Consider the following 21521-nt stretch of genomic DNA (forward strand, 5'->3'; position numbering starts at 1 on the left):
AGAAAGTGACAGAAGACTGTCTGCTCATTCATTCACTTATTTTCTTTTCGGTCTCCCTTGGACAGTAGCTTTTAAAGCCTCCTTTCATTCAGCTAGCTACAACAGAAGAGGACGTAATCTGACAGAGATAATCTGCTCCTTTATCAGGAGTGGTTCTTACTACAACAGAAACTGTAGGAATTTTCCTTCTAAGAGGACATATTTTTCCTTGGGTGAATCAAGTAATGGAAAACAAATCTTCCTTAAATAATAATGCTTGTGGGACTCCAACAGCTCATCAGTTTACACATAAGAAAAAACAAGCATATGAAAAAGCAATTCCAACAAAATACATGTATAAGTGACTTTGAAAAACTGAGCCCTGTAAGATATTTCCTTTGGGAGCTGATTCACTCACTGGCTGAAAAAAAAAAGTCCTACTGAATGACTCGCAGGCGGAGTCATTCTAAACTCTGGGGAAACCCAGAGGAAGGAGATCATTTAAGAAGTAAATTATAAACCAAGGCTGAATGCTAGGAAAGGTAAAATTATTGAATGGACTTTTTTTTTGGGGGGGGGGGAGTGGGAGGTGGGGGAGGGTGGACAGACCATACTAGGGAGACAGAAGGAAAAGTGCATAAAATGGATAATAATCATTTAAAAATTGGGCTAAGTACAATGTTTTAGCATGTCCAGAGCTACATTAAAGTAGTTCACAGAACATTTTAGAAACAAATTCAAGGAACAGTTTTGGAAGAAATACATTGGGTCCAAAATAATTAAATTTTCACACTAAGGGATATTATATATGATTCCTTCTGGGGAGAGGGTAGATCATTATAAAAGCTCTGGAAAAAAACCCCTTAAACTCCTAACTTAAAGCTTTCTTAAGTTAATGGCCAAAACTTCAATACAAAACTCTATACATAAATCTAGAAAGAATGAACTGAAATCTCTACTTAAGCTATTAAGTGATGAGTAACTTCATAAACTATTTCACCTTGCTGCTCCCCTTAACCCCTTGGTTAAAATTAGCTAAATAATTTAACACTGAAGTTGGTTACTCTCATTTTTCACGATCCCATATAAACAATAAATTGAGCTAAATTCCTTAGTATATCAGCAGCACTTTTGCATTGATGTTTTCCTCATTATTTTAAAAGCTATTTTAGTAATGGACTATAAAATGCCTGAAATTACAGCCCCCACTCCTAACGTGTTATTTAGACAAACAATATACTCATTCTCCAACCTATTCCTTCCAAAGTGATTGTGAAGCAGCAAATGGAAGCTGAACTGAATAGAAGGATTAGGGGTTATGGCTTTAAGACCAACTGAAAGTAGAAGTTGAGTTTGCTTATAAGTAATTTCTATCAGGTGGTTGTTCACAGTTGGTTTAGGGTATAGCTCAAGTGGCAGCCTCTAGGGAACAGTTAACTTGTTGGGTAGGGATGAGAAGACAACCTGCCTTATTCCATGTGCTTGAGTTAAACCCTCTATCTGCCATCAGAGGCAGTTTTGAGACACGGAAGAAACATACAGTCTGGCGAAAGACACACACAGAACTATTTTTTTGGTTATATGTCATACTAAAAATACACTTAAGCCAGCCTTGCAAATAACCACTTGCCTTGGAAAAGCAACAATTAAGGAATGAGCAAGTTTGATTTAATTTATTTTATTCCTCATGTACCTTCCTAGGTTAGGAAAACATCTTTCAGACTAGTAAATTTTTAGTTTGGGCCTAACTAACCATATTTGATAAATCTACCTCCCTCAGTAAATATTCCTCTGGTAAAGTATTCAGTGGTTATTGTTGACTATTTTTTTTTATCTTAACAAGTTTTTAAAAATCACAACCACTACCACTAGACACTCAAACACAACATATAGGGCTTAAATTTGGGAAGAGGTTTTTTTTTTTCTTGCCTAACATCTAATTATCTGATAAAAACAAATTAAAAAAACAAGATTTCTGTGGAAACATTTAGGCTCTGAGACACGGATATGAAATGGTCTTTGGGAAGAATATTGTAATTCTTCAAGAAGTCTGCTCATTTTCAGGTTTTTGATACATACTACCCTCAGCTTGTGGAAAACTATCCTCAGGGAAAATTCATTGTTACGAACTCTTTCCATAGTTGCTAATTATTACTTAAAGCTTACATTATTCTTCATGCCCAGGAAAGGCTTAAAATCTTCCTGAGAACTACTCACAATTGGCAGAGGTTGCATGGTGAGTGGGTGGAGTGATCAACTACTTGTGTTTTTCACAATGCTTAATTTTTCATTCATTTTTTAATCCCAAGTACACACCCACTCCAAGCATGCCTAGAATTCATGGCTGCTATTATTTCTATTTTTCAAGAAACTTTTCTTGGCTCTTATATTCCTTAAACGTATTCACTTGATATTTAAAAAATAACAACAAGAAACCATCGCAACCTTAATCTGAACCTCTTTCTTGGGGTGATGATATCAATCAATATGTCAGCAGGCCTGCCAGAAGTCTCCCTTTATTTGTTTGTTAGATTTATTGATTTGGTCTGGCTGTTTCTGACAGGTCTGAGCTCTGTGCCAGTGAACGTCCCATAAAACACAGGGAACAGTCCTTACTAAGAAACATAATTAATTTCAACATTTGCCTTGCCTTTTTGACTTCACAGAATAGAAGCACATAAAAATACGCCCCCCTCCCCCCCCCCCATTTCAAAGGTGTCTATAAAGGTAGAGCAATTAAAATGTCTAAGATAAAGATTCAATACAGGCACAAATAAAACTACTTCTCTTGAGTGCACGCTTTGCTCTGACTGCTAGTAGCTCTTCAAAATACTAGGGTATCTATCAATACTGTCAGGCAAACTACAATGTTTTCCTGAAAAAATGCTCCATAGGATATACTTGTGTTAATTCAAAGAAAGGCTAAGTTCTGAGCCTTTTTCATTCTAAAGAAAATTCATCATGGAATCATTACAAATTAGAACTGGAAGAGACCTTAGAGGCCATCTGGTCCAACCCCTTCATCTTACAATAAGGAAACTGAAGTCTGAAGAGGTTAAAGCACTTGCCCCACGTTATACATGTAACAGCTGATTCAAAGCAGAGGACTCAAGTGAAAATCTTCTGGGTCTCAGTTTCCTTTTCTGTAAGATACGGAAGTTGGACTAGAGGATATGTAAAATCCCTTCCCTTCTAACTCTATAATCCTACGACTGCTTTACAGAGTAACAGGGAGAGCTGAAAACCATGAGTATAAAAGTGATATAGGCATAACAGAACATAGCTATTAACTCAGTGAAAGCTCCACTGAAAACACAAGCTGTTCCTTAGCACCAAGTGTTTGGTAGGAGCACAGTTGTCAAGACCAGGGGGCAGAATACGAGGGTTGTTACTCATGTTGAGTCAAGTCAAGTCAAGCATTTACTGGATGTCTACAATGTGTCAGCCCCTGCGCTAAGAACTGGGGATACAAAGAAAGGCAAAAACCAGTCCTGGCTCTCAAGAAGCTCCCAGTCTAATGGGGGGAGACAACATTTATAACTATATCTAATCAAGATATATACAAGATAAATTGGAGATAATCTCAAAGGGAAGGTGCTAGGATTAAAAAGGGTTGGGAAAGACTTGTTGCAGAAGGTTGGGCTTCAGCTGAGACTTGAAGGAAGCCAGGAGGCCATTAGAAAGTGGCTCTAAAAACTCTACTGGCTCTAAAATGTTTATGTTCTTTTAAAACAAGTGAAGGGAAGCACTTTAGTTTCTGAAAACTAACCAACCAAATACTTCTCTGTCTTTTCCAAAAAAGTTTGAGGCAAAATAACCTGCTAGCAGATCAAATGAAAACATTTAGTAGTCTAGCTGGAGTTTTAGATATAGATTAGCTAAGTTGGGCTTTTGCCCTTTTCTGGTTTGGTAAGCAGGTTAGAAACATCACAGAATCCAATGATTACAAGAATTTGGATTAGATTTTCCCCCTTCCACCATTTTTCTCTTTCTCCCCATATGTTCCACATTTTAATATAAAGAAAAATTATAAAAGTGAGCCCTGTAGCTATGTCCCAATGTTTTAAGGTTTGTTGTTTCCTTTGAAACAGAATTCCCATGGTACAGTGGAAAGAACACTGAACTTGTGAGTTAAGAGAGTTGGGTTTGAGTCCTGGTTCTGTTATTTACTAAAACAGTATCCTTAGAAAAGTCTAAGAATCATTTTCTTCAGATAAGGACAGAAATACTTATAGTGCCTACCATATACTATGTAGTGAGGAAGGAGATGTATAAACTGTGGAGTTCGTGTGTGAATATACTTGAGACCCATAGATCCTGTTCACTAGATTATGAATTTTCAACTGTGGCAAATCAGCAACCTGGATTTCCTTAGCCAAGTGAAGAAAGCCCACAAACCAAGACTCTCATGAAGCAAAGGTCTTCTTGATCAATTGCCTGCCAGTCTGACAAACTGTTCCACAACAGAATTAACCCAATAGGAAGGAAGGGTGTAGGGTTACTTAGTTGCTACTGTGAAAAGTCATGCTCTCCTCACTGAAGATCACAGGCTTTCAGGGCTCAGAGATAGCTGGAAGGCACATTAAAGACTATCTAGCCCAATCCTTTCCAACTCACAAACGAGGAAACTGAGGCCCAGAGAGATTAAGTTACACAAGAGTAAAAATAGCAGAAATGGAATTTGAACCCAGGTTGTCCTGGCTTCAAATCCTGTGTCCTCCCTTAGCCCTAAGTAAACCAAGTTTCATATAAACTAGGCTGGGCTTCACAGCACAAGATCTCTCCTCACTTTTATTTTCCCTTTCTTCTACTTTAACAGGTTTTCCTGGGAGGGAAGGAAAGTTTACAGCCAGGATGTAAACTGTGGAAATCAGAGGTGTTTTAATGGAAATGCTGACAGACCTTTTGCACTGTATTGGCCCTGTTGGCCATCACAGATTATGGAGCTGAAACCCCACTGTTGAACAACTTTATAGCTGATAACCCTGATCTCAAAGCTTTGCAAACCTCATTCTGTTTCTTGAGCACATTTTAATCTTAATCCAAACCTCTCAAAGAGTTAAACTTTCTCCCCCACTCCCCCCACCCCCCAGACAGCGATCTAAATGGGTTTAACGGTTAGTATTTTAATGAGTTGTCATTTCCTGTGCAGATAAAGATTCTCACAGTATTTAACCATCCGTTTCCCTGGGGCTCAACCAATACCAGGGTATTATTCATGGTGACTCAGAATGGACCTCAGACTCTTCGCCTGATTCAACTGAGATAGATTACCGTCCAAGTGAAACTGGACTCCCTACCAAGGTAGGACAGACAGCTCAAGAGAGAAAGGGAGGATTTATCATTCAATCTTTCTGAAGACGTCAAATCTGGCTCCCATTAATATTTATGGCCTTATACTCTTAGGGTCTAAATAAAAATACCTTACTTCTGCTTAACCTACAAAATAGGAACAAGAGTTAGTGCTAATAGTAAACACCAACTTGTGTTTCACGAAGAAGTACAAGACCCACTCATCTGTGTGTGACTGAATTCAAGTGTTAGTTTCTCTCCTGATCTAATGAGAATTTACTATTCCATACGAGGTTCCTCATACAGAAGCTGACTAAAGCCTTGGCACTGACATGATAGTTTAAAGGACTAGTAGCTGAAAAACTAATTTGTTTTTAGGTCAGAAATGCTGTGGTAATTCAAACCAACACACCTCACATCCTGAAATCTGAGGTTCCCAAAAGTTATGGACTTGCCCAAGGTTACACATCTGTTTGTTCATCTACGGGTAAAGGGTGGGAAGTACCCTATTTTACCTTTAGAAGATATACAGCTTTCAAATATACTTGAGAGTTCAAGTTTATAGTTTCTGGTACCTTTTAAAATGTTGTGATTTAACTGCAAGCTTTAGGATCAAAACATCTTGAATTTCATTTGCATCTGTGCCCCTTTCAAATAATTAAAACCTTCTTTGTGTTAGAGCTAGCCTATTGTGTGCTGTAGGGTATTATAAACACAACACCATGGGTTTCTCAGGACTTTGGGGACAGGCTCCTTCTATTGCTTTATTTAGAGATGCCAGGTGTATTACTGTCCATGCCTAGAACACTTCCAATACAAGCTCTTTCAAAACAAGATTCTCAGTCAACCCTGTTCTTAGCCATTTGGACTTAATTTCTATGAAATGAAAATGAAGGAAAGTTGTCCTTGCTACTGGTAGCAACTCTATGAAACAGGATTCAATTAGGGAAAAGCCAGAAAATAAAGAAGAGCAGCAAAAGACAAGCATGCAGGTATTTATAAAAGGTAAAGGACTCAGAGCAAAGCTAGTACTAATAACCAACTGAAAGATATTGGCGACCGGGCGCAATAAAGCTCTGTTAAAAATCAACTGAATTCTGTTATAGGAAATAAAGGTCAGGGATCTTGTGCCAGCTCAACTGGGACACAGACGAAGGTCAGTTTCTCCCCCGCCCAGGCTCTGTGGCTGAGTTAGGGGAAGCTACTGCCTGAATGGGAGCTCCTCCTTTGCATTTCTGAGGTTGTCCCATCAGAGATGAACTAGCCAACTAGCAGCCAAAGGGCAAGGAAAATACAGAGTATAATTTACTACATGGTAAATTTAAAGGAGGATGAGGTACCTAACATGTTGTGGTAAGAGACAATATGGTCTAGTAGAAAGAGCACTGAATCTGAAAACAGAATTTGGTCCTGCCATTGACTAGCTACGAGTTGTTTGACAATTCACTCAACCTCCTTGACTCCTTGAGGATCAGTCAGCTTCTCTATAAAATGTGGGTAATTGTATTGGTATTGTCTGCCTCGAATGGTGGTTGTGAAAAAGCAAAGCATTTTGTAAATTGAAAAGCACCAAAAATGAGTTATTATTAATAACAGAATTATTATTATTTAGGGTGAAACTGAGGGAGTTCATATAGGAAAATTTATCCCTATCCCAGGATAGTCCTGTTATCCCAGGTGCTCCTGGGAATCCGAAAGGAAGAGAAGACAATCTCTGATCTCAATGAATTTATAGTTTAAAAGATGAGACAAGCTTAAGAGATACACTTAAACACATGTCACAAAAACATACCATATATGAACATGCAGAGGATGATAGGATCAGACCTCAGATGATGAATGACAGCAATAGAGGTATGCACAAGCATAAAAAATAAAATGGGCAAAGCAAAAGGATGGGCTAAATACTAGAGTGACTGAAGCCAGTAAGGGAAGGAGCCAGAAGCCTAATTTGGGAAAGGTTTCATAGTGGAGATGAGTATTAGATGAAGTTTTGACAAAGAAGATAAAGGATTTTTTAGGGAAACTTGTACAGTGGCTCTGAGGAGGTTTGGATGAGCTGTTATGTGGGATCTGTAAGTAAGGTTTCTTTTAGCCAGAAAGACACTAGGTAGAGACCACACAAAGACTAATCAGAAATTGATGTTACAAGGGGAGGGTCTTAACCTTTTTTGTGTCTTGGATGTTTGGGGCAGTCTGGTGAAGCTTATGGACTCCTCAGAATAATATTTTTAAATGCATAAAAATATATACATTACCAAAGAAAGCTAATTATACTAAAATACAGTTATAAAACATTTTTTTAAAGCGCATTGACCCCAGGTTTTGGAAAAACATGCTATTTTTTTTCCTGTCTTTGCACAAACTTTTCCAAATTGAAGATTTCAGGGGAAGAGAATGAAAATCAGGACAGTAATCTCTAAGTAAATACATAACCCAAATAACTGTGCTAACAACCAAATTTTCACAACCATTGGTATCAGTCTGGGACATAAATGAAATATAATACATGAAAATGTTCTCTGCAAATTCAAGGAGTATATGAAATATTCACAGTGTATAATCAGCTGGATGTCTAATGCCAACATCAAATATTTACTATATTGTTAAGAAACAGGGTTGTTTAAAAAAATATATATACCCAACCGATCTGCCTCACTGTCACTGGCCTATGTGCAAAGGTGTAGTTGAACTAACACTCTCAAAGTGTAACAGCTAAAATTCACCAACATATATTCCTTAAGTCTCAACTCAAAACTTCATATTCATAGGGGTCCAAATGGCAAAAGGGATTTCTAACAGGGAACTGGTTCAGAAATTGAGTACAGAATGGACAAAGTTTGATTTTTAAACTTTAGTGTTTCTATATCAGACAGGCAATTCCTGTTAATGTAAAAATTTTCTATTTTCTATATTCAACTTTAACTATGAAGGAGAATTAAATTAAAGATATGTTGGCACTATGTAGAATTTACAACCTTGTCTTTGATCTCAACCTTTCCAATGCTACTTTCCCTCTGTCCCCATACATTTCACAACCATCCTCACTCAAAAGGCATTTTATGTTTAGAGGGTGGGTCAAGGGATGGTAGTAAAAGGCTCACACAGCTCATTCTGACCACTCGCCATGCTCTGAGGACCAAATAATACAGACAACATTCAGTTGTAAGCAGCTGCTCACTGGTAAAGATGATTTATCTTGCCACAGGCAAACCTCAACCTTTGAGGTCAAATGTAAAAAAGTTACTCAACAGCACTAGAGAGCTAAGGGGAGACTGGAACATTCTGTATGTGGTTTAAAGTCCTTCCTCCTTTCTCCACTCTCCACCCTTTCCATGTTCAATGATTAAGTTATGGAAACAGTTTCTTGGTATGGTAAAATAAAACTGTGGACTTTGTCTTCCAATAACATCTTGGCAACCTGACAATGTGCCAGTGTTCTGCATATGCTATATTTCGAGTAATATCCCTACGATTTTGTTCTGAAAAATTCTAGTCTACATTTAAGTTTTGGAAACCTGTGTTGTTTCCAACACCATTTCAAAGCTCAATCTGCATGTGTTCTCTAAGATAATACCCAATGATGTTACCATGAACATTCTTGCTAAAGAGGGCTTGAGAATTATGCTGAAAGATTTTAAAAGGGTCCTTATATCTGAAACAATGTGATCCATGATACAGGTCATAGATCTTATCCTTTGACCAAATCTGTGCCAGGTAAATAATGTCAGTGCCAATCCATGTTGTTTGGAAATGAGTTCAACACCCCCCTCCTTTCCCTTCTAACACTCCAGATTGGTTTAATTCCCTTGGGTGGCGCTAAATTGGCATTCTTCCACGGTATTCATTTGGCAGTATAGTGGTAGGGGAGAGTTCAGGTATTTTTTCATTTGCTAGTGAAAAGACTTCATTTTAACTGCAGAAACAACAGAGACCAATACTAGATTTCAGAATTTCATATGTGAGATATCAGCAAAAGAGAAAATCTACCTTTAGCATCTACCAAGAAGCATTTAGTTCTCCATGAGGAAGGTTTCTCTTCCCAGAACCCCGCTCATGACAGGTAACACTACAGTCAGCACTCTGTGGTAGAGAAGCCAGTGTCAAACAGACAAGGAGTAACCCAAATTTCAATGCCTCCTACCTCTCAGCAGAGAGTTGGTAGACTAGAGGTATGGAATGAGAAGTTTTCATATGTGGCCAGTGCGCTGATCTGCTGATTTATTTTGCTTGGCTATACTTGTTTATTACTGGGGGGGTGGAGGGAGGGGACAGAGGTGTCTTGGTGATGGGATAGGGTAGGAGGGATAATGGGAAATGGCAATGACATGAAAAAAATCAATAAAAAAGGGTAAGGTTCTGTTGTGTTCACCAGCTTCATCTTCCATTCACCAAAATGGCTTCTTCTTTGGGGCTATTCCTTGTCTTTTCTTAGTATATAACTAGATGCAATACAGCCAAATCTTGGTTATTTGGAAAGCTCAGTGTCAGTTTATTAACCTGGGGAGGGGTTTTCTCCACACACACGAAAAGAAAAACCCCTCAAATCTGTGCCTTGAATAATGAAGAAGCTTTTCTCTAGCCTAATGACACCAATTTACTTTCTAGATAGATAAAACAAAAATTGAATCCCTCACAGTTATCTTCTTAGATATGTACAAAGGGATTGTTCATCCTCATGTCTACAAAATCTATTTCACCAGGATCTAGACCCTTCTCTACACTCTTAGAACTAACTTTTATAGACAATTAATTAATTCCTGCCTGTCTCACTAAAACAGGGGTTCTTACCCTTTTTTTTTTTTGGTGAGGGACCTTTTTCAGCAGTTTGGTAAAGCTTATATATAAACACCCCAGAATGTTTGGAAATGCGTAAAATAAAATCTATAGTATTATAAAGAAGTCAATTATATATATAGTCATCAAAATATTGTTTTAAAAAGTCCACAGATACTAAGTTAAGAACCACTGCCCTAAAATAAGAGGCTCATCTCCAGTACTAACCTTATGCATAATGCAATTTCAGAGCAAAGAAAAGATTCCTTTTCTCTTCAAAATATATTTCCCACCCATATTCTTTTATTTGAAATCTCTTTCACAGGACATAAAGTCTTTCAAAGGTTTTCAAAATGCAGATGCTTGAGAGTTAAAATACTGTTGTAAATTATTTTTAGTTCAAGTATGAATTAAGTTATCAGATCCCTTCCGGGTGTTATAAGGACTTAGAGAACTGGAAGGCATACTGCATCCTGAGAGGAGCAAGGGAAAGAGAAAAGTGATGCCACTGAAGGGGAAAATGGACACTGGAAACAAATCTCACCAACTTTTCAATTTTGCTATCAGCCTGCCCTGTTTTATCTCCAGCAGTGCCGGACAAGCATTAGTTGTACACCAAAGGAACTTTTTGCACTATGGGGGGTAGTCATGCAAGCTTAAATCTTACTGTGATTTTAAATGTGGGAACTGTGGTTATGGGTGTGCTCTTGGGCAGGGGCTGGCCAAACCTAGTGGCCAAAATTACTTTTTTATATCAGAAACTAGATTGAGATTATACAAAGCAAAAGTATCATCACTCCATCTGGCTCTCCCTTACTCTTGAGACTGTCTTTCTTCTCTATCTTGGTGCTCTGCATTCATCTTTCTAGTCTGAACTGATAACTGGTTTTTGATTGCTTGAACATTCATTTCTCTGTTATGCGTTTAAGTATTTTCCATTTAAGTGTGGGAAATATTATGCAAAAAGATGCTTATTAAGCTAACCAACCTGTACTATTTTACACAAAGATTTTTAGTAGGAAAGGAGAGACAGTATTTTCTCCATATTACCAAGGATTAATACTTCTGCCACTCCTAAGCTTGCAATATAACCTAAGTGATGAATTAGCCTTTGCTTTTGCTAAAACACAAATTTTATTTACTAATAAATGCAGAATGGAATAAGGGAAAAAACATAAATGAATCCTCAGAAGTGAAGTATCTAACAGATAAGAGATTTGAGATTATCCAAGGGGAGAGTCTGTAAGGGTGATCTGGAAAGACAACTTCATTCAAAAGAGTGTTCCACTATCACATTTTATAGGCGTTCTTTTCAATTAAGCTCAGTACTCTATCTGGTAATAAAAACAAGTAGACTATTTCCTCATTTTCCTTTCTGGAAGAGAACACTTCATCTGTTTATCAGTTAGGTCAAGGATATAAAATCACAAGTTCAGGCCTCCTAATAATTCATCCTCTCCGTGTCAACTTAACCTCTAGTCTAGGCACTGGTGAGGTTGCTCACAAATTTTTAAAAATATATAATTAATTAATTTATTTTTAGTTATCAGCATTCACTTCCATAAGATTTTGGGTTTAAATTTTCTCCTCCTCCCTCTCCTGCCCACTCCCCCAGATGGCATGCAATATGATATAGGCTCTACTTATAGATTCATATTAAACATATTTTCACACTAGCCATGATGTAAAGAAGAATTAGAACTAATGGGGAAACCAGGAGAAGGAAGAAACAAGACAACAAAAGAAAAGGAGAGCAAATAGTTTGCTTCCATCTTCATTCAGACTCCAAAGTCCTTTGTTCTGGATGTGGACAGCATTTTCGATCGTGAGTCTTTTGGAGTTGTCTTAGGTCCTTGCATTGCTTAGAAGCTGCTCACTAATTTTTAACAATTATGCTTTCAAAAAATCTCAGAAAAATCAACTGTTTTAAACCAGATTGCTAGAGAGAATGTGATCTTAAAATGCTATTATTGCCTTAAAGATTAAAAAGATATTCTTTGTAATTTAGTAATGAAGAACTAAGTTAAGCAGCCAAGTCGTGTTGTTTATAATGTTTTATATACTATGTAGCAAAAAAAAAAAAAAAATTGATGAGGTAATCCCAGCAGACAGTGCTGGGGAAAACTTGAGGATACTAGGACATTCCGACATCTGACTCCTGAGAACATAGTTAAACCATGACATCAGCCATCTAATTTAATAAAAATCTGAATCTAGTAAGTCTTGAGTATGTTAAAGTAACTTGATGAAAAACTATCTCCAGACAGCAGGAACACTGGATATTTTAGGAGATGGGAAGTGTGGGGGAAGGGAGAGAACAACTACTAGTACGGAAAAGTATTCTCAAATGAAATTGAATACCAGACCAGTATTGGTCTAAGAATGAAGGTAGATTTGATCAATTTGATTCTACATAAATTTGAGGAAGCAGCATGACATATATTTTAGAAACAGAGCATCAGTTAGGGAAAGCCTGGGCACAACCAATGATTTGTTTAATGATTTTATGGCAAGTTACCTCTGCTTTTTTCATTTATGAGAAAGGGACCATGATACCTTTCTCCATATGACTCTCATAAATGTGGTTAGGATAATAATTCTGTCAGTATAAAATACATAGCAGTTATTTATTTTGTACGACTGTCTGGTCAGAAATTGTGATGTTAAGTACCAACAAATGCTTTCCCTTTGTGGGTCTCCCCCTTAGGCAGTTCTCTCTCCCATTAGAATGTGAGTTCCTTAAAACCAGGGACCATGTTTTTTGCCTTTCTTTACCTGGCACATTGTAGGTACTTGATAAAAGCTTACTGACTTTTAATTGTGACAATAGTAGGAAAAATCTGGCTGTTACATCCCTCCTTCACATATGTAAGCTGCAGGTACTCCAAGGTTTTATCACAAGGCAGAACAATGATTCCCCCAAAACATAAGATGGTGCTTTCTTTGTTGGGAAAAAAAAAGTATGGACTTGACTCCTAGAGGGAATAACTGAAGGGGCAAGGAAAATTCACCTTCCTCCTTTCTAAAGTGAGTTAGTATACGCTCTTCTGTGGAGCAAGATTATTAATTCCATACCATTTTCTATTTACAGGAAACCAGTCATCAAATCATTTCATTACTTATTTCTTTTGACATCCCGGACCCCAACTTCAAGACAGGTACATATGCCAATGAATATAAGTACTGTTAAGTACTTCCCAAAATGACCTAATATTGAAAAAAAGTTAACATACAAATCATAATTCATGCTTCTAATCAGCAGCTTATGGAGTAATAAATCTGATGATAAATCTGAAAAAAATTACCAAGTATACAGCTCCTCAGACATGTCTTGGAAAAAATGACTTTTACTCCTATATATTAAAGGTTACATTTTTTACTTACATAGTAAGCATTTCCAGAAATGTTTGGTTCATAAAATGCTTTTAAGAAACCAATTTTTTTCCTGAAAAGACTTACATAAACTGATGCAAAGTGAAGTGAGAAGAACCAGAAGACCATCATACATACCAAAAGCAATACTGTATGATGATCAACTGTGAATGACTTAGCTATTCTCAGAAAGACAATGATCCAAGACAATTTCAAGAGACTCATGATGAAAAATGCTTTCCACCTCAGAGAAAGAACTGATGGAGTCTGAATGCAGACTGAATCATGCTATTTTTTTACTTTCTTTTTTTTTTCCCCCTTTCGGGCATCTTCTTTCACAAATGACTAACATGGAAATATGTTATCCATAATTGCACATGCACAATCTATATCAAATTACTTATATCTCAGGTAAGGGAGAGGGGAAGGAGTGAGAAAATTTGGAATTAAAAAATTTTAAAAATGAATGCTAAAAATTGTCTTTACATGTGATTGGGAGAAAATGCTATTTATCTTTTTTTTAAAAAAGTTTTTAAGATGACTGCATTCACCTCTAAATACTAAATACTATTTTCATTTCAATTGCATAGGCCAGGCCAGATGAAAAATGAACTATTCAACTGAACAAACTGAGAGTTTCCTATGCTGTTTTTATCAAAATTAAGTCTATATTACAGTAAAAGAGTCACTTAGACCATCCACTGAAGCTGGTTTGGCTTACTTTCCAATGCTAAAGTCTGGAAAATAAAAGCATCTGTTCAGGAAAAATATAGTCTATCTTTTAAAAATTAATAAGAACTTTCAATGTTGTCCCAAAGTAGTATTAAGTCATGTGATAAACAGAAGTCTTTTAAAAAACAAGGCTATATTTTAGAATTTTTTCATTTATTTTATTTATACCTACTGTCTAGCACAGTGCCTATTATATAGTAGGCACTTTAAAAATCCTTGTTGATTAATAACTAGTTAACATGAGTTTGTACATTACAAAATTTATTAAGAAAAATGGGTGTGGGAAAAGGAGCTAGATTCATATGTCACAAATATAAGTTTCTCTTTCTCTGGAATGATATAGGTTTTATAATTTTGCAAGATTCAAGATTATTTCAAGCATAATTTGTGACTAGAAAAATAAGTAGCCAGATTAAATTTAAACAAAGACCACTTGAATTTCACACTACTCTGCTGTGGGACAAAAGGGGATGGGAGCTCAAATAAAATCTAAGTCACCAACTCAACTATTATTTAGTATTCATTTTAATAATTTATTGAGTACAAAGTACTGTGCTAGGTGTTGTGGGCCATACAAAGAAGAATAAAAATTAAGTCCTTGCCCTCACAAAGCATATAGCCTAGTAAAAGTTATGAGCTGTGTTCTTTGCCAAAAGCCTTTTGCAATTCCACAAATAAAAGATTTTCACAAAGACATCATCTCATTACTAACTCCTGCGTGTTTCCTCTCATTCAAACAGTAAAGATATTATTAGTCTTATAATTACTCACCCAATGAGAGCCACCATCCGTTCTACTATGTGTTTGCTGAAAGTTATAATAACGAAGAGTTTCTGTAAGAAAGAAAAATTTGGTCAAAGGAATATTTACTCTATTAAAAGACATAGTATCACAACTCCCAAATGCTTTATGTTAGCAGTATTGAAAGGCAAGAATCCTCCCAAGGACTTTCCCAGCTCTTCTTTTCAAATAATATAACAGGCAAAAAAAAAATATGGTCAAGTGTTACCTATCTATGATTTTTCATTTACTCTTAATATTTCCACATTCTAAGAAATTTTTTCCCAAGCATAATGCTAGGAAACGTCTTTCCAAGCCACATCAAGCTTATAACCATATCTGGATGGGAAAACATGAGTCATGAAACCAAAGACTGAAAAGAGTTTTTGCTGGACATTTCAGAATTATTTTGATATATTCCTTGAATGAAATGTATCAGTAAACTAGTGTTCTCCAAGGTGGAAAACTTGTACCCCTAGCTGGCCATGGCATGATACCTAATTAATGGAGGGGAATACGGGTTACATCCCACCCCTCCCCAAACAGAACTCCACTTGCCCCCCTTTACTTATTATCATCCAATATTCCCTCACTCCAACCCCTCTTGCTGCTGGCTTCCCATGGCTGGGCATGGGATTCTAGAGATGACCCTTTAGAGAAGCTACAACCAACCATGACGGTGCACTCACATCAAAAGTAGCTAGATTTCCCTTGTCCCTAGTGTACCACATCCTGTCCCCCAGGTAACCTCCTGGCACCCCTCAATAGGACACTGACCCATGAGTAATAGCCGTCTCCTGTTTGTTTTAAATGGGATTAAGAGCGACTCACACAGGAAGAGGATGCATGGATAAGTTGTGATCTGTACTGTAGATATTATAATATTTTCCCTCCTCAAACCCTGCACCCCTCTAAATTTTCCTATTTCTGTTGAAGGTATCACTATCCTTTCAGTCACTCAGACTGACAACCTCAAATGTCATCTTCAACTTCTCATTCTCCCTCACCCCACACATCCAATTATCTGGTAATTTTCATCCATTTTACCTTCACAACATCTCTCATATCTATTCCCTTCTCTCCAATCATTAGCCACAACTCTCATTCAGACCTTTATCACCTTTCAACTGGACTACTACGAAAGCATCCTAATTTGTCTCTCTGCCTCAAGTCTGTTACCACTCCAATCCCTGCTGTACCCCCCCACCAAAATGATATTTCTCAAGCACAAGTCTGACTATTGTCACTCCCCTGTTCAAACTCCAGTGGGTCTCTATTGACTTTAGGAGACAAGATGGCCTAATTTACCATCACAAACACTTGGGCCCAAAAGTTATGAGGTATGAGACTAGTTTTTATTTAGTCTGAAAGAACATGCAAAGAACTCATATCCAAGCCTATATAAACAATGAGGTCAACTCTTCTTCCCTTTGTGCAACTACACTTAAATCCAATTCACATGCAAGTTGACATCACTTGTGACGTCATAGGCCTCTCTGAGAATGAAGTATGAATAATGATAATTACACTTAGGATCAAACATTTCATCTTTAACTCCTATTCTGTGTAAGTTTTATAATGTATATAATTACTAGTACAGTAGCATGTATATATATGTGTACATGTATATATGTGTGTGCATATTATTTACACACACACACACATTTGTGAATAAGTAAATATACATATATTGGGGGTGCATGCTCAGAAAAGTTTGAAGCCTGTCACATTAAATGACTAGACGCAAGGTGCTGAATGGCTCACCTCTGAAGTACCAACTTATTGCAGGATATCTAGGTTATGGATATAATAGAAATGCCTTGATAAGTTATACAAATACAATCCAGAGCCTTTACAATACTAGACAGGAGTACTGGTCTCCTTGGTTGAGGAAATGTTAGGAAATCACTAACAAGTACCCCAGGATTTCTAGACCCATACTCTAAACCAGTTTGGACACATGGGTATACATGAAAGTCATCCTTCTAAGGTGTGTGATGTGGACTATAGGGAACGTTTGCTACTTGTTACATGTGGCAAAGAGATATACAAAGCTGAAATGACATATTATTAGGCTATTTAGTGGAATTAGTCCTGGTTTGGTGAATACTGAATTTTTAATGATAGGTTTTTTTTCCTATAAGTATCCCTATGGTCCATATCACATGCCTTAGACCTAATGAGTAATTTTAGATTTCTACATTATACTCCTAGTATATGGTAAAATAATAAAAGTGGGTCATACTAAGAGTAAAATAAGCTTGTCAACTATTAAAAACAAAACAAAATCCCTTGCAAATCCGCAAAAAATGTTTTACTAGTGTGCCCAAGCCTAAGATGCCTTTTTATCTTCCCAGCAGAAATCATCATTCACTCCACATCAGGGATTATTTTTAAGGATGGACTGCATATACTTATTACATAGAGAAAACAGTTAGTATAATAAGACAGATTTAAAATCTGTCCTAGAACTGAATAATACATCACAGCCACATAAACTATGAAACTCCACTTACCAATGCAAATTAGCACCTGTCCAGCAATTTACAGTCTTAGATAACTGCTTGGGACACTGAAATTAAGTGGATAGTTCCATAGCTGACTTTTGAATGAGTATTATACAAGAAAATAAAATTATGCCAAAGACTGCAATAACTACATTCTGGGGTTTAGGTATGTACATTCAAATCATAAAAAGATACTTAACTACAAGTCTATGTGCTCGATTGTTATGCAAAAATACCAGATGATTACTGGAAAGATGATGATTTTTATCAGGCACGTAAGTGGTGATATCACAAAAAACAAGGAAATTATGGGTTGAATGAAGATCATTTATGTGAAAAAGAATTAACGGAGACTTTCTGGTACATTAAAAGCCAGCTAAATAGAGCTATAAATCTTCCACTAATAAACATACTTAATGGTCTTGCTATTCAATTTTACTATCACAAGTCTATTGTACCATCATTCTTTAACATTCAAAATACAGTGAGATATCCAGATTATTGCACAATTTCATCTCTCAAATACAACATACTATTTTCTCTTTCTCTATAGGAGCATAAAAATACATTGTGCTGGGTATGACAAAACATGTCTCAGACAGGGAACAACATGTGTCCCCCAGAGTCTTTCAGGTTTGAGGTCCAAGTGAGGTTACTACAAAATAAACGAAAGGCAAAAAAAACACCCAAAACAGTCACACTCAACCACATAAAAGTACACATGGCACACAGGAAAGGGAGTGGGGGTGAGGGAGAAAGAGGGAGCAGAAGGACACAAACCAATGGGAGCTAACAGGTTGGCAAACTGTACAGCAAGAAGCAGTCTTGAAAGGTTCTAAGTGAATTGCTAATTAGGTCAAAGTCCTTATTTTGACCACTGACTAAGAAAGTCAATAGCTGTCCTCAAGGGTCTGCTGAACAAGTAGAGAACAGAAAGGAAAGAGGCATCCTTCCCTGCCATGGAACAGCTAAGTCAACTGGTATTTTTTAGGAGGGGTAACAGCTGGCAAAAGGCATCAACATAAATTGCTTAATGCGTGTATCAGAAAGTTGTCTTAATTTAAGCTAAGGAAAAATATAAGGAACAAGAGGAAAAAATGTGAAGAAACAAGTGGATTGCTTGAACACTAAAAGTTTTTTGTATATTTCTTTTTATTATTTAAATAATGGTTAAAGATGTTTATAATACCAACTAAAATTGCTTACCAAGTACTGAGAAATGTTTGTTGCCTAAGCTACATCTGGATGTACGTCAAGTTACATGCCTTTATGGAGTAGGTAACCATGACACAATGGAACATAACAAACATACCCTATTTGCCTTAATGTAGGAGAAAAGCTAAAAAGATTCTTTCCTTTAAATGACAAATTGATGTTAGGCTTTTGCCCATATGGGCAAATAAATGCTTATCTTGTAATAATCTTAAATCAACTAAATGAATAAATGTACATGGTCTTTTCATATAGGATACTATAGGATGCTTTTAGATTTCATTGATTTTACCAGTTGGTAGAAAAAAGGTTCAAAAAGTTTTTAAAGCAGGACAAGTAAACAGCCGAGCTAGGGAAATTTATGTTATGGAGGAAAGGTGTTACTTAGAAAAAACTTACGTTACTGTTGCTATCCAAGAGGTTTAAAACCAATCTCCTTCTTTCAAATGGATCCTTGATAGGAGGATGGGGGGAAGGGGAGAAGTATCAAATGTCAACAAGTAAACCTTATGTTAACTAGGAGAATGATTCAAAATTGCACTTAAAAATATGGTAAAAGGTCCTCTGCTCATCCTCATGACCCTTAACTCCTGCTATTGAATTTAGCATTATTTTAACTATTTGTTTACCATGACACCACTAAGAGCTTAAAAATACTTTGGTTTAACTATTAAGCTAACAAGTCTTATTTATTACATATTTTGCTTTTCATAATGCCTTTCTGTTATAATGTACTGAAATCCCTACTAAGCAACCAACATTTTAATGTTTTTGTAATTATTTTTACTCTGTAATGTGTAACACACATTTTTTCATAGTTAATATTTTCCATAGAAAACAATAATGTCCTTGGAATTTGGGGTGTCTAAAGATAAAATTGAAAAAATGACGGATTCAAGAAATAAACCAGGGTCTAATATAAAAAACTATTACCAGAACTGGACAAACAGAAGCAACTTTAGTCACTAGTAGTTCTCTAAGAATAAAATGTCAAGCAGCAATAGGGAGATCAGGGACAGAAGAACATTTGTAACTATTGAGAAATCACATCAGAGCAGAGATAAGTCCTTACTGTTCTTGACTTTCCTTCAAAAACATTCCCTATTGTTACAAGCCCCTCCCCCCTTAAAAGAAACCCCATGTTCATTTCATTTTACATCAAAACTCTTTTAATTGCTAAATCCATTTGCCTTTCTCAGTCCTTATTCTCCTTGACATCTTTTAGGCCAAATACTAGCTGACAGCAAATATAAGTTTTGAATCTGAAGAGGTTGAATAAATTATGATAAATCAATCAAATAATAATTTTAAAAGAATCTTTTACTAAATACAAGCAAGATTATATAGGTATATAGCACTCCAAAGCCCAAGTCAGGGAGACATATCCAGATCAGTCCAAGAGAATAAATAATTTGTGAAACTCAAAGAGCTCCTCTCTCTTCTAGATATCAATTTATAAGACTCCCCCTTAAATCCAGCCTTAAGACATTTATCTGAGACTCCTTTTCAAGTCTCAGGAGATGGAGTGTGGTATCTGAAGAACGGTGAAAAGGGCAGTGTCACTGTATTTTACAAGTAATGGAGGGGAGTAAAGTGTAAGAAAACTGGAAAGATAGAAAGGAGACTTATGAGTGGCCTTACAGGGCATTTGTATTTCATCCTGAATGTAATAGGGAGCCACTGGAGTTCACTGAATAGGGGGAGTCAGATCTGTGCTTGAGGAAAACCGCTGGCAGTTGAGGGCAGGATAGATTGAAGTGGGAAGAGACCTGAGAGAGGGAGACTAATCGACAGACTATTGGGAACTGTCAGGCATGAGGTGATACAGGCCTGCACTAAGGTGTGTGAAAGGGAGGAAATGTATACTGGAGATGTTGTTAAGGTAAAAATGACAACATTTAGAAATAGACTAGATATGAGGGGGTAAGAGTGAGGCTTGAGTGTCTAGGAGGATGGCTGTGCCTTTGACAATAATGGGAGGGCAAGTATGATTGGGGAGATTTTGCAATTTGAAAGATGAGTTCTGTTTTGGACAGGTTTAGTTTGAGATGTATATGGGATATCCAATCTGAGATGTCTAAAAGGCATTTGGTGATGATGGACCGATGCCCAGAAGAGAGGGTAGGGCTAGATATATAAATCTAGGAAATCATCTGCATAGAGAGGATAATTGAACTCACGGGAACTGATGAGATCACCAAGTGAGATAGTATAGAGGGAGGTAACAAGTAGCCTTTGGATGAGCTTTGAGACTGACAGGTATTGGCCATGACCTAGATGAAGATCTAGTGAAGGAGAATGGTGCAGCTCATGGCACCACAAAGAGAGCAAGATCTGAGTTCAAATCTGGCTTCAGACACTTACTAGCTATGTAATACTGGGCAAGTCATTTAAACTCTACTTCCATTTCTTCAACTGTTAACAATGGAGATAAAACTACCATCTGCCTCAGAGATTTGTTATGAGGATGAAACGAGATGATATTTGTCAAGTGCTTAGCACAGTGTCTGACACATAATAGGTGCTATATAAATGCTTATTCCCTTTCTCAGAGAAACACAGAAGAGAATATACAAGTGAAGAGGGTGATCAGCAGCGTCAAAGATTGCAGAGGATTGAGAGCATCAAATTTGGTAATTAAGAGATGATTGGTAACATTGAAGAGAATAGTTTCAGCTGATGATGAGGTCAGTGGAGGAACTCAAGTAACTCAAGGCAAGATCACACAGGGCCAATGACCCCACTCAAAAACACAGTAGGAGGGGAGAAACCCAGAACTGGCACAAAGCCCAAATTCAGCAACTAAAAGCAGAGAGATGAATAAACCAAGAAAACCCTCAATCAATATAAAAAATTATTGTAGCTCTAGAG

At 36.8% G+C, this 21521-nt stretch overlaps 1 protein-coding gene across 2 annotated transcripts in view; it reads right to left on the reverse strand.

The window, feature by feature from the left end:
* Nucleotides 1–21521, reverse strand: part of VMP1 (vacuole membrane protein 1) — a 131421-nt gene that overhangs the window by 3867 nt on the left and 106033 nt on the right. For both annotated transcript variants that reach the window (XM_036754057.1, XM_036754058.1), the window contains exon 10: nucleotides 14923–14984. In XM_036754057.1, coding sequence (XP_036609952.1) covers nucleotides 14923–14984 — 62 coding nt within the window. The remainder of the gene's footprint in view (nucleotides 1–14922; nucleotides 14985–21521) is intronic.

Source organism: Trichosurus vulpecula, chromosome 4 (genome assembly GCF_011100635.1).
Source record: "Trichosurus vulpecula isolate mTriVul1 chromosome 4, mTriVul1.pri, whole genome shotgun sequence".
Classification (NCBI taxonomy): Eukaryota; Metazoa; Chordata; class Mammalia; order Diprotodontia; family Phalangeridae; genus Trichosurus; species Trichosurus vulpecula.